Consider the following 13,846-nt stretch of genomic DNA (forward strand, 5'->3'; position numbering starts at 1 on the left):
TACACGAGTTATCCGTCAATAGAGGAAGCAACAATAACATTTGGTATATGGCTCATTTTGTAGATGGGTATTTAAATAAGCAAATACCTAACTTACTTTGTGTGCCTGCTTGTCTCTGCTAAGAAAAGAAGGAAATACTGCTGCCATTTCTCATCACTTACAAATAATCAAACTTGTGAAGAATGGTTTGTACATAGCTAGTGCTTGGTCTCTGAGGTGCTTAACTTCTCTGGTCTCCATTATTTCAGGAGACTTGTACTTTTATATTATCTTCTGCGTCTCTGGACTTTCCTGGTCCTAATTTGACTGCATGACAGTAAATTTCATGAGTTACATTTTTCCTACAATCTCCACTGTGAAGTCAGTTATTATGCCTGGTGATAACTGCATGTAATAGCTGTTTCTTTCTGATGATGTACCTGTACATCCTATAAATGGTTAGGTTTATCAGTTGTACTTCTGAAATCAGATACCAGGTTGTTTTCTAGTGTCACAGCAGGAATTCAGAAAAGGTCCTAATCAATTCAAGGCAGGAGGAGGTAGTTTTGTGGCGATCGTCAGAATATCTTCAGTGAGTTGATGTATTAAATATCCTGTCTCAATTTTTGTGCTTTTCTTGCGGTTTGCTTGTTATTTATGTAAAAAGGAGTAACAGAGTCTCTCTTGCATATTGGAATCAAAAAATACAAGTTAAAAATTCTCAGTAAGTCAAAGGTAGTAGCCTTGCTTTTGGGGCTTACAGTTGATAAAAGCCTGATATAAACTCTAGCCTGAGAAGCCTCAAAGATTATTTCTTTTGTACATACCTCACAGTTCGAAGTATCTAATGGACTTCAATTTTGTGTGACTATTGCATGCCTTTCTAGCCTGGAGAAGACAAAACTTAGTTAACCAGGTGGTCTCTTAGGCTTAATGTTCCAAATGATTAAGACAACTTCTATTTGATAAAAAAAGCTGTCTGTGAGCAAATTAATTGAATGGATATCAGTTGGAAATGTGACAACTGAAGTGTGTACTTAGGCATTCAATAAAAATCAGTGTTTCAAGTGTAATTTTGTTGGGTGTTATCAGTACTGTTATCTCTGAACCTCTGAGCAGTAGAAACATCTGTTCCAGGGTTCTCGGACCACTGGACCTTGGGACATGGCACGTTTGCTGAAGAACTTGAGAAGAATTTATCTTCTGGAAGATAATGGATTCGAGGAAGCTTGTGGATTTCTTGCTCAAATCTAGAAACTGCGTAGACATTTGGCACTCTGGGGAGAGGATCTTAGACTGCTTTCAAAAGCACAAGAATGCCATTATGCTTCTGGGTTTGGGAGGGTGCCCTGTCCCCAGAACCAATGATACATTGCATTTTCTTCTAATTTGTGAGATCTCCTTATCTGCTTTTAGGAGCCTGCTGAAGTGGTGCAATGCTTATTCCAAATATTGATCGTTGCTCTTGAATATAGAGGGAAACTTTCCTCATACTAATTTTTTACTTTTTTTCTCTTGTAGTGGTATATTTAGGTATCGTATATGTTTGGATTCATTTTTTTAAATGTAATTCAACTTTACATCTGAATATTCGGTTTTACTCTCACCTTTGTTTACCCCCATAGTTCAAGTGGAAGAACAAATTTGTTGACTGACTTCTCTTGCTGCGCTGAGCCATCCCATAGATGGAAAATTGAAGTTGTGTATTTTTCATATGGTTAGGTTGTTTCAATTTTGCTGATGCATAAGTGTTGAAGAAAGCTGGTTACAGTTTCAGGGTTTAATAGTGTGAGATAAAAAAGGATGCAGGGGGCCTGCTATTGACAGAAGAATACGTTCAGTAGCGTGATTCTAGGCCTACAAATGGCTCTTAAAAGTTTATTTTCCTTTCTTGAAGGCTTGCTGAGATGGACCTGACAATATCCTGAACAGGATACTGCTCCTTGTTTGAACACTTTGTCCTGTATCTTCCTAGCCATTGTATACTCCTAGAACCCATGTCTTTTTTTGTCTCGGAGTATTCCTTTTGTATATTTATCCCTTTAAGAGATTTTTCAGATATGAAAGTACTGCTACATCCATTTCACAAACAATGAGAAAGTGCATGATCTATGGTAAGTAACTTGCCCAAGGCCACACGTGAAGTTTCCCTAGATGGGAATTGAACTCTTGCCTATTTGATTCTAGGCTAGGTATTACTTCAATATGCGCCTAGTTACACAGAGATTTCTAATTTTAAATTACAGATGGAAAACCTAGCCCTTCTCCCTCTCTAAGGATCTCTACATCATGGGTGAGGAATAATCTAGTTGTAATGAGTCACAGGCCCTCATTTTCCTAGTGGATAAGCTTTCTTTTATTTTTTTCTTGAGAGTAGAGATATTACATGTTACAAGGAACAGTTACTGGCTACAGAATTATAAATAACCAAATGCTCCATTTGGGTTCAAACAATAGTGATTAAATTTTTTTTTTTCCTGTCCTATTTACAAATATTAATGAAAAAAGACTTTTCTCATGTGCCAGGGAAAAACTGAAAGCCTTGACACAAATATGTGATATTATATGTGAAATATGGTCGTTGGGCTCTGTTCTTGATTTTGTTTTGAGGATATCTTCCTCTTGCAAGACCTTATTTTAGTATTCTTGTTTCTCTGTTGCCCAGTATTTAAGACTACAGTGTGTGTAGTCCTCCCTTTCTTCTCACCTCTTGGAAAAAAGCTGAGTTGATTGAGGACTCTAGGAAAACGTTGAGAGTTTCACTGAAGAAGTTTCATTAATGTAATATACTACTAAAGAACTTTTTGACATTAAAAGATTAAATTCCTATATTTTTGAATGACATAGCAAGCGTTTGAAGAGGGAAAGACCTTCCCAAGTTTTGCTAGCGAAGGGATTTGTCTTCATCAAAGTATTACCTTACTTGTATCGGTCTGTGTATGTGATTTATTTGCTCTCTGTGACGGGTAAAGGATGGTAACTGATTTCATAGGCTGTTTTAGCACTATAAAGTAATTGAGTCCTATCCATTTTCAGTAGTTCAGTTCTGAGTGATATTCAGTGATCAACTTCCTGACAAGCCCACTCTAGTGAGTGGCATAGCTTAAATTTAAACCGCCATCTAAATTGTGCAGAAGATGCTCGTGTTGCGCCTGCCTAGCAGGGCTGAGTAAAGTACTCCTGTTACAACTTCAGTGTTGCTCTCTGAAGCCTATTCCTGGAGAAAGCATAAGTGAGATTACCACAATAAAAGTTACCATGCCATAGGCAAAGAAATTACTTTGAAATCAGGTTCCAATATTTATCCCATTTACAAATTTTCATTTTTAGAATTGTTTTTCCAACAGGATTGTTGCTCTTCTCGCTCTCTGTAGTTGTCATTGTTCACGGTTTGTTTTTCACATTTTTTTAAACTAGATGGTTCAACAGTTATTTGAAAATAGCTATTAATCTTTTAAAGATGGTAGTGTCATACCTGTTGGTTTCTAATGACTTTGGTTTACTATTGCTGTTAAAGGAAGGAAATCCCTTATGACTGTCTAGCCTTTTCTGCATCCTGCAGTGGCATGCTTCATGTGTTCACATGCATAATTCTCCTAATACTGTTCATGTTTAATTAGTCTTGCACTTCACAAAACTGCACTTAAAGTACTTCTAATAGATGGCAAGTGTATAAAAAGCCCTTTGTCTTCCATCTGCTGCATCTTTATTTTTTATCTCCAGTCAGAATTTTCCTAAAATCTTGGGATTTTGCCCTGTATTTCAGTGCTGCTGCATTCTCCTTTTTACTCCCACCCTATTGTATTTTACAGTGGTCTGGGAGAAATGGATCATAGTTCAGCAATTAAAATAACAGTTTTAGGAAGAGTTTCAACAAAACTGGTTGTTCATTTACATATAGAAGTAGATTCCATGTAGTTGTTCCCCACGGCTCCGCTTAGCTTCTTATAATGGGATCAGCTTGTTCTGTGTCAGAAATACCACAGCAAAATATGTTTGCATGTAGACCAGTATTGAACTGTTTTCTGAAGTCATATTTGTCTAGATTTAGTTTTGGTTTCCTAAATACTAAATGAGATTATGTCTATTCAAAATGTTTCCAGCATTGACTTCAGTTTGTGAGGGTTCTATAGTCAGTTCCTAAATTAAGAATTATAGGATAGGAGCTAAATGGCTTCAATTATCATTTGTAAAAAGTTAATAAAACTGTATCACAACTGTAGGACATGCTCTCATTCGTTATTACAGTTCAGGCAATCCTCACATGAGAGTGCAAGTCTTCTGAAGGAAATAACTGGAGGCAGTAACTGCGTGAGCTCTCCCATTGCTGGAGTATGAGCCATTGGGTAGTCCTGTATGTGTAGAATTACATGCAGAACAGACGGACTTCTGTCTTCTCCTCCTCGAATATATGCACAGATTTTCATGTGGTAGCTGTAATGAATCCTTAGGTGCTTTTTGTCTAGCTTGTTTGCAAACTTTATTTCTGAACTGGACAATACAGTAAGGTCCTTGTTAATAATTTTCATATTTCTCTGTTGTACAAAAATCTGTCCAATTTGATCTCAGCAGAAAGAAATCTTTAGGCATTTAAAGCAAAATGAATTTTTTCAAATAATAATTTTCAGTTTCTCTAGCTTTTTGTACTGTGAAATTAAGTGTCCATATGTTTGGGGGGGGGGGGGGGGGGGGGGGGCTGGACCAGATGACCTCCAGAGGTCCTTTCCAACCATTCTGTGATTCTGTATAGATTATCTCAGTTTTATCCATACTAGATCATGGTATGTATGGCTGAGCATTCTGGTGGTCAGAAGACATCAGTTCTTGCATCTTCTTGAGTAGCTGTCGAGCAACTTTGCATTCCTTTATCATATTGGTTTCAGTTCTTTTCTAATTATATGGAACTTTTCTGTCTTGGGGTTGCTACAGATTTTTCTTCTAATATTTTAAATGACACAGTAGCTCAAGGATTATGCTTGGTATGTGTTCCTAATAATAATGCCTATGGCAACCATCTTCAAAAAAATGGCAGGCTGGCTTTCTTAATGTCTTTCTTGTGGGTTTCAACTATGTGAAATGCTGTATTTGGTTTTAATACTTCAGTAACATTTATGCCATTTGCTTTTCTAACTGTGAGTTTGGGGATGGGCTCATTTTCTTTACTGTCTGAAAATACTGCATTTATATTATTTTTAAAGTATTGATTCATTATTATTCTGGCTATTCATCAATATTGACATTTCATTTGAAGTTTCTTCTTCTCAGAGAAAATAGCCAATTTGCTGGCTGAGTATCTCACAATATCTCAAGGTTTTGCTGTTGCCTCTTTTCAATGTTATAGCAGCACTTTTTGTGTTCCTTCCATTCAACGCTTCATTCAGTGCTTGTGGATAAGTCTTAGCTTTACTTGTAGATTTCTGTATGTTTACTCAGCAGCACCCTTGAGTCATACACTGGGATGCTTGATCTATGACTTGCAGATAATTCAACCGGTGCAGACCCCATTCTTTAGGAGAGCGTGGGTTAGAGATACAGTGTGGGCAGCAGCCTCCCCAGGCTGATAACCCATGTTCACCACCAGTTCTAGCCTTTATGTACACGTTCTCTTCATTTGCCATCATGTGCACTGCTTGTGTATGGAGTGGTTGTGATGCATGCGCACAGTAGGTCTATGACGAGGCCACAGCATGGAACATTTTAGTGGCCTGTCTGAAAACTCTGGGAATTGCTTCCAGGCGTCCAGTTTTGCATCAGGAAATTCTGCGGGGAGTGATTGTATAAAACATACGGCTTTTCTGCGGAATCTGCTGTTGAGCACCACTTCCATTGATTCTACGGATGGAAAGAAACCGATGAATATATGCAAAAATAACATCTGCTGGTGGCTGTAAATGGTCACTGTAGCGGTCGCTGCTGTTCTAGTGGTACAAATTTGCTTCCGTCTGTAACTGAAAAGAAACAGAAACAGAAGATTGACACATTTATAGCATAAAATTTCTTAACCTTATCCCAAGCTAAGTTTATAATTGATGTTAATTGCTGAGTCTGTATGGCCTGAGATCCTCAGTGGGTAGATCTGTTTTCTTGTGGCTCTCTTAGAAATAATCCACTAGAACTTGTAATGTCTTAGTGCAAACCAAGGTTGCTATTACTGGAGTCTGGGCTTCAGACTCAACACCATGACATCTGGTGCAGTTCGATGCTTTTACTTAAATGATGGAAGCAAATGACTCTGTTTTTACACTAGCAGGGTAAGACTTGTAGTAATGTGGATTGTAAATGAAAATAGCAGTATAACCAAATATCATGGTAAATGAGTCAATACTAACAAGGATCAAAGTGAGTAGCTGTGTAAAACCCATGTAACTTGACAGCTGCTGGCCTAACAGGAGTCTTAGATCAGCAGTGGCTTGTCTGCTTTCTTCGCGGAATCAAAAATGAAAAGCAGCTCCATGTGTGTTTTTTATAAGATTTCCATGGAGTTAGCTGGTAATTTGACTCTTTGGTCACTTGAAAGCTATGTTTTACATGGGGTTTTGCACATAAAGGGGAGTGCAGGGGAAGGGGAGAGAAAGAAATAGAAGGAAGCTTTCTTCGTATGTGGGGTTTTTTTATTCAACAACAAAATGGCATTTCAGTTCAGCAATAACTGTTAAATAGCTGCAGTAAAAATGGATATATTGTTTTTTAAATTTAATTAACTTGGTTAGTCAGGTGCTAGCTAAAAAAGCATTATTAGTTAATTGTCTTGCACAACTTAAAAGGAACCTGAAGTTAAGTACAGTAAGTTTAGACCGTCTCCCTGTTCTGTTTATTCTGGTGCTTTGCAATTTTTTTTTCTGGAGGAACATAAATTAACTATAACTCAGAACAGTTGGGCTACCCTTAAACCAAGAAGATTTTTTAAAATGTTATCAAAAAGAACAAGAGTTCATAGATACTAGTGTAAAAAAAAAAAAAAAAAAAAGTGCAGAACTGACAAGTTGTAGGTAGCAAACACCTGATTTTATAAAATTTGGGGGGGGGGGGGAGGGGGCGGTAGACCTATGTATTTACCAAAAATTCTTAATCTGTAGCCAATAGCCAATGTAGTTTGGGGTGGGTTGGTTTGTTCACTTTTTTTTTCTTTTAAATGTATACCAGGATCGCATTCAGGGAGAAATTAAAATTTGTTCATACTTATTACTTGTCTGAATGCCTACTGAAGCTTTTAAAAAACACCACCACCACCAAGCCCACGCCCACTCCAATTCAACCAAAAAAAAAAACCTGAACCCCCTCCCGAACAAACAAAATTGAATAGAGGAACTGTAGAGGTTTAAACAACTGTTAATTTTCTGTTAATTATATCAGGAGGGAGTGGGAATCCTTTATGATACTCTCTCAGTTTGCATGCTATCAGTAAATGATAGTTCCCACATTAGTGGGACAGAGGTTTTCCTACTGTGTAAAGCTATTACTGTCCTTTATTTTTCCATTAAAAAATACCCCTCTAGTTCATAGTTTCTCTTTCTTTAGTTCCCCCTTTTTCTTAGTCTATTATTATTCAAAGTACATAATACTTTAATCAGAAATTTCTTCTCCTGAAATAGTTTAAAAGTATGGGCAGAATTCGTCACCTCAACATTATGAATGCATATATAGATTGTATTTAAACGTTGCTGAAGAGAGTTGGTAGTGGTGACTTACAGGAAGAATAAAATTCACCATGGAAAGTGGACTTGTACTACCATTCTTTGAGCAATTTCTTTCACGTCTAGATGTTATGTGACGGTCTAATAAATATATGAAGAAAGAAAAATATGTTTGACCCCAATTTAAAAAAATGCTATGCTGTTTATGGTATTTGGAGGCATGCATTTCACAGATGTAAAAATTTGCAAGAAGTCCTGATTCTGAAGCTATGTTCGTCGTGCACTTTAATGAATTTACAGCTGTCTTCACTGGGTGGCCAGTGGTGTGCTGATGTGGGTATGAAGGACTGTAAATAGTTCAGGCAATGTCCACCTGCTGAGAAATAATCTCAACTTGAAAGAACAGACTTTTGGAAGTGTTTTAATTGGTCTTGGGGATCAGTGAAGTTGTGCTGCCTCTTTGTCTGCAATATTTATCTCCTGGTTGATGAAAGTACTGCCCTTAGATTCTGTTTTGCTGTTGCTGCAGTAAGTTTATCCAAACAAAATGCAAGGTGATATACTTTGCCTATCATTACAGTGCAGTGGGCATTAATCGGCGACATGTGCTTATAGTATTTTTCTGTGAAACTTTTTCATTGATCAGTGAGATGTCATGAACCATTTTTGGAGCTGGAAGGGTTGCAAGCAGGATTTGAAGTTAGTTTCAGTAGTGACTGCATGCTGTGTTATACTGTGGTGAGGAAAGAACAGAGAACATGCATTGTAGTTGACACTAGCCGCCTAAAAAGCGTGGTGGGTTTGGGAGATCGCGGTCCACATCACTGTAGTGCCTTGTCTGAAGCAGAAGCTCAAACTGTGGTCTAGCACAATGGTTTTCACGGTGTGTTCTTCCGTTCTGTTATTGCAGACTCATCAAAGATAATTCTGAGAAGTCAACGTGGTGTTGGAAGGCTAGAGACCTGCATATGCAATAGAGACCTCTCGGGGATACACAGATTTAAAAAGTTGAAAATCAACATTTTTTTCCATATCCCAACTTATGTCTTAATAACTAGAATATTGAATGGCCTTGTCGATGCACTGGATGTTCTTTGTAATTTCTGAGAGGTGGTATGCTTATCCCAGGGAGGAATAGGAAGAATTTTGATACTGCAAAACTTTCACATTATAACCATTAACCATCAAACACTGATTCAGTGTGCAAAATTATTGTCATAGTAATAACACAACATCTCTCTGAAGTTAATTGTTAGGATTACGCTTGTATAACAGCAGAATTTGCCACTGTGTATGTCATGTAACCCCATCTGTTCTGTATTGCTTTTGTCAATGAATCAAATGTGAGAACTGCTCCAATTGTTTGAAATGCACCTGGACTTGTTTCATGAATTCATCCTGTCTGCAGAAACTGAAAACAACCTGAAAAAAATCAGACTTAGCGACTACACAAAAGAAGAAAAATATGTAGTCATTAGAAAATAAATGTTTGCTTTTTCTTTTTAGGTCAGAAGACTTGTCTCCACCTACATGGTATCTTTCCTTACCTCTATGTACCGTATGATGGTTCTGGACAGCATCCAGAATACTATCTTCGTCAAGTGGCATTCAGCATTGACAGAGCACTTAACGTGGCTTTAGGCAATCCATCTTCTACTATTCAGCATGTTTTCAAAGTGTCATTAGTATCTGGAATGTAAGTATGACCTGTTAGAATTTTGGGTTATATGTTTTGAAATGTTTTTGCAGTTGTACTACATAGAAGCACTTTCTATGGACTTGGGTGATTGCAGTGTTTTTCCTTTTTCTTCTCCCTCATGTGTGTCTTCGTACAGGTCTGTACAACTACTAAGTGACTTCTCACTTGTTTTGACTTGAACATAATCAGCAGGTTTTCCTCTAAATGCCTGACACAACCATTTTTTCCTAAACTTGGATTCTAGTGGCTGTTGTTTTTCCATATCTGTTCCTTTTAGCTTTTACTGTTACAGCAGTACTTTCCAGCCAGCATTTTCTACCTGCCTGGGTTATTCTAAGTTCCCTGTGACCAGGCGTGTCTTGCAGGAGCCTGACTCTCTAGGTCTACTTTTCTTTGTTCATCTAAGATGGCCGCTTTAGGAAGCACATCACAGAGGCTGTCAGGTCATGTTTATCCATCTGATTCTCTCAGCAGCACAGGCCATGAAGTGGAGGCTCTTAAACGTTGTTACTTATCTGTCAAGCTGACTCTTCTTTTATTTGGTGTAGCTTTCTACTACAGCTGGAACTATATACTGTTATTGTTAGTGTTTCAAGGATTCTCTTAGTTTTTATTTAACTTGCATAACCAAGGACTGAAATATATGTCAGATCATAGTGAATAATAGGAAGCTGTCCTGGAGGAACAGTTGGTCTATACATGCATTGACTTTTTCATCTTCAAACCAATGTAAATGCTAATTTTCAGTATTGTGCAGTGCTATCTTTTTTTTTTTTCCCCCCATGCACTTTTGAAGTATGTTCTTTCTAACTGTTAAGTTTAGGAAGATAATCTTTCTGTTCCCAGCCAGTTTTAGTGGTATTTCCTAGATATTGCTAGTAAAGTGGCTTCAGTAACTTATTTTCATTTTTAACCAGAACTTTCATAGAATCAGACAGTGGTTTGGGTTGGAAGGGACCTCTCTAGATCATCTAGTTCCAACCCCCCTGCCGTGGGCAGGGACACCTTCCACTAGACCAGGTTGCTCAAAGCCATGTCCAACCTGGCCTTTAACACTTCCAGGGAGGGGGCAGCCACAGCTTCTCTGGGCAACCTGTGCCAGTGCCTCACCACCCTCGTAGTAAAGAATTTCTTATATCTAATACCCTCTTTCAGTTTGAAGCCATTACCCCTTGTCGTATCACTACATGCCCTTGTAAAAAGTCCCTCTCCAGCTTTCTTGCAGGCCCCCTTTAAGTACTTGGAAGGCCGCAATAAGGTCTGACTGGAGCCTTCTCTTCTGCAGGCTGAACAGCCCCAACTCTCTCAGCCTTTCCCTGTAGGAGAGGTGTTCCAGCCCTCTGATCATTTTTGTGCCCTCCTCTGGCCCCGCTCCAACAGCTCCATGTGTTTCTTGTGCTGAGGGCTCCAGAGCTGGACACAGGACTCCAGGTGGGGTCTCACCAGAGTGGGGCAGAATGATCTCCCTTGACCTGCTGGCCATGCTGCTTTTGATGCAGCTCAGGAAATCAAAAACAGAAAAAACAGTTTCTGGTGTTTTTGCAGTAGCAAGGAAGCTAACCCACCAAACTACTTCTTTTTGTCAGAACTATGTGAATTGTAGTATAGCTGTTCATCTCAAATTGTAACACACCTTCACCTTTACCTGGATAGACAGACTTGCTTATGTAGTCACACGGATCTGTTTGTTTTCTTCTGTTCTGACCTGAGTCAGATTCTGCTCGTAGATATTGTAGTGTTTCCGTGGTGAGAAAGCTGTATTTTTCTTTAAATCTTGGAGATTATCTTATCCCTTCTCTTCTGCATTAGCAGAAAAATTGTTACGTAATTAAGGTGTTTGCTAAACCTTTATAAGTTTAACATAAGGCTTTTGTTGCATTAACTTACAACCATAGTGGAGGTCCAGGAATAAAAAGAGGCGAAGTTTGCTGTCTATGTGCACTGGAAAGTTAAAGCGGGTGTTCATAGCTAACCTTGGAAGTGTTGTAAATCTTGCTCTCCCTGCTGCCGTGTCAGTGTGTGTATGGATCACTTGCCATGCAAGTGCTGACTTTTTTTTTTTTTTTTTTTTTTTGTAAAGTAGCTTTTAATTTACGTGCCTACAGCACATTGAATCATTATAACTCAATGTATATAACCTGTCATTAGGATTATACTATATCAGAAAGACATTGATTCATTATACAAGATCTGATCTCTTCCTCTTCAGCTTAACAGCTTGAAGTTTGTTGTTTCAACTTAGCTCAGTTTGAACATCATACACATTTTTTTAAACAGTTCAGGCTAGCTTTTGGAGGTATTAAATGTGTGCATATTTAACCATACTGAGGACAACAGTATTAATGCTGTAGCTGTGCCATTCTGCTGAGTTTGCATTTAATTTAGGACTGAAATCCCTCTTACTACTGAACTTTAATTTTTTAGACTTAGCAGATAAGCATTCCAGTTGCATTTTTTAATAATATTTTTATAAAGATATTTTATTTTATAGCAGTAACAGTTACATGTGTGCTTTACTGAATTTCTGCTGACTTTGGTTGTGATTACTGCAAACTGTAGACTACTTGCATTCACCCCAATGTGTTGAATTATGGCCTGTTTTCCTTGACATGCTGTTTTACAAGCATATTAGATTAGAATTCTAGATGTTGAAAAGTCAGTAATTCAGTCATGTAATACCAGAATTAATGCTGCCTGTTCAAACCTCAGTTTAGTCTTGACATATTCATTATGCTATGTATTCTTTAATTGCATTCTCAAATCCTATTTTCTTCAGGATTCATGCCTCATTTAGTGCACGAGATTATTAGTAATCACTGAAAAGGGGCAGCTATTCACTCTTCTAATCTGCTCTCATTGTTCAGTTATTTATATTACACAGCCGGTATTTACTCATTTACACCTGATCTTCAGGATTAATAATGTCCTTAAGGACTTTGTTACAGCATTTATCAGAAAGACTGAATGCTGCGTTTGAAGCAGTCCAGCACTAATACGTTTAGTAAAACTACTGTTACGATGGTGTGCCATCAGTGCGTTTACATGTGGGGAAAGTGAGAAACACTGTTAAGCCAGAAATTCCTTTTTTTGATATTTTAATATGCATAATGCCTATTCTTTTTATCTTTAACATTTTATATAGTAATATATAAAAAAAACCAGGACAGTAGTGCACCCCTTTGGCCTGACATGTGGGAATTTGCATTCTCCTGGATATGCAGTTTATCTTCATATTCTTTTTCCATAGATTTTAATACTGTTTGTAGTAAAACGTGGTTGAATAAATGCCACAGCATAACTGGCTAGCTTCTTGCTTTTACTTCTTCCTCTCCAGGCCTTTTTATGGTTACCATGAAAAGGAGAGACAGTTTATGAAGATTTATCTTTACAATCCTGCGATGGTAAAAAGGTAAGGATGTGGTGATATGAAGCTCTGGCTGATTTCCTTATAGCTTACATTAAAAAGTCGATTTTGAAGCAAGATTCACCTACATCTTAACAAAATAAAATTACTGTCCAAATTTTTCAAAGCACATAAGAAAACTGCTAATTCTAAGCACATCAATAATCTTTTAAAAGCAGTACCGTGTTAGGAAAACAAGACCAAAATATACTTGCCTTTAGTTGTCTGCTATTAACTGTAATTCTTGAACAGTTGAACAAATTTGCATCAGGTTACTTTTGCTGTAACTCTTAAGGAAAACAGGAGAACAATGTAGTGCTCCTTCATATATTAAGTGGATTTTGATAGTTTTTAAATTCCAGCACCTTTATTAAAATCAAAATATACTTTGAAGACTGGATACTTTTTATTATTAGACAGTTTCTCTATTTCTCAATAATGTTCTGTTAAATGAAAGCACAGTTGATCTCAGTCTTAAGTAGTTGCAGTAAATTCAGGAATAAATAAGGAGGCATTGTTTCTCAAGCATGAACCGAAATCCCTTGAGTGCAGTATTACCTATTGTAACCAGTTTTTTTTAAAGAACTATTACATGATGATAACGTAGGATTGTCTGCTTTTTGTTCTAGGCTAGTAAAACTTTGCATGATGTTAAATTTCTATCTTAATGTAATCTATATGTATGTATGACATGACATTTGTTTTGAACTTTGGAGCTTCTCATGTTTGAATTACTCCTATCCAAATAAGGACTGACATTTCACTTACATTATTCCTTTAATTTTTCCATATAAAACTTTATTTTTTTAACCCAATTTATTGCATTTATAAATGCTTGGTGTTTTTCTTTGATTTTTATATATATCCTGTTACTTTGAGATAAATTTATTGCACCAATTTATAATTATCCAAATACATGCAGTTATTTTTGAATGTGTAGATGTTTAAAAGAGCAGATTTGTCAGGCCCTTTGGAAGTTAAAATACTGCTTCTGTGCATATAGTACGTAACTTTAAAATCATGCAGGACACCTTCATATATATGTCAAGAAGAACTAGTGAGAGTTTCAAAGTTGTTATTGGTGTGTAGGCATGCAGTTGCCACAGTTATTCTGTAAGAAGATTTCCATGG

At 37.3% G+C, this 13,846-nt stretch overlaps 1 protein-coding gene across 1 annotated transcript in view; it reads left to right on the plus strand.

Moving 5' to 3' along the window:
* REV3L (REV3 like, DNA directed polymerase zeta catalytic subunit) overlaps positions 1–13,846 on the plus strand; it is a 128,665-nt gene that overhangs the window by 37,829 nt on the left and 76,990 nt on the right. Inside the window, exons 2-3 of the mRNA XM_075414198.1 lie at positions 9,120–9,309; positions 12,647–12,721. Of these exons, the coding sequence (XP_075270313.1) occupies positions 9,120–9,309; positions 12,647–12,721 (265 nt within the window). The remainder of the gene's footprint in view (positions 1–9,119; positions 9,310–12,646; positions 12,722–13,846) is intronic.

The sequence above is a fragment of the Opisthocomus hoazin genome, chromosome 2 (assembly GCF_030867145.1).
Source record: "Opisthocomus hoazin isolate bOpiHoa1 chromosome 2, bOpiHoa1.hap1, whole genome shotgun sequence".
NCBI classification, from domain to species: Eukaryota; Metazoa; Chordata; class Aves; order Opisthocomiformes; family Opisthocomidae; genus Opisthocomus; species Opisthocomus hoazin.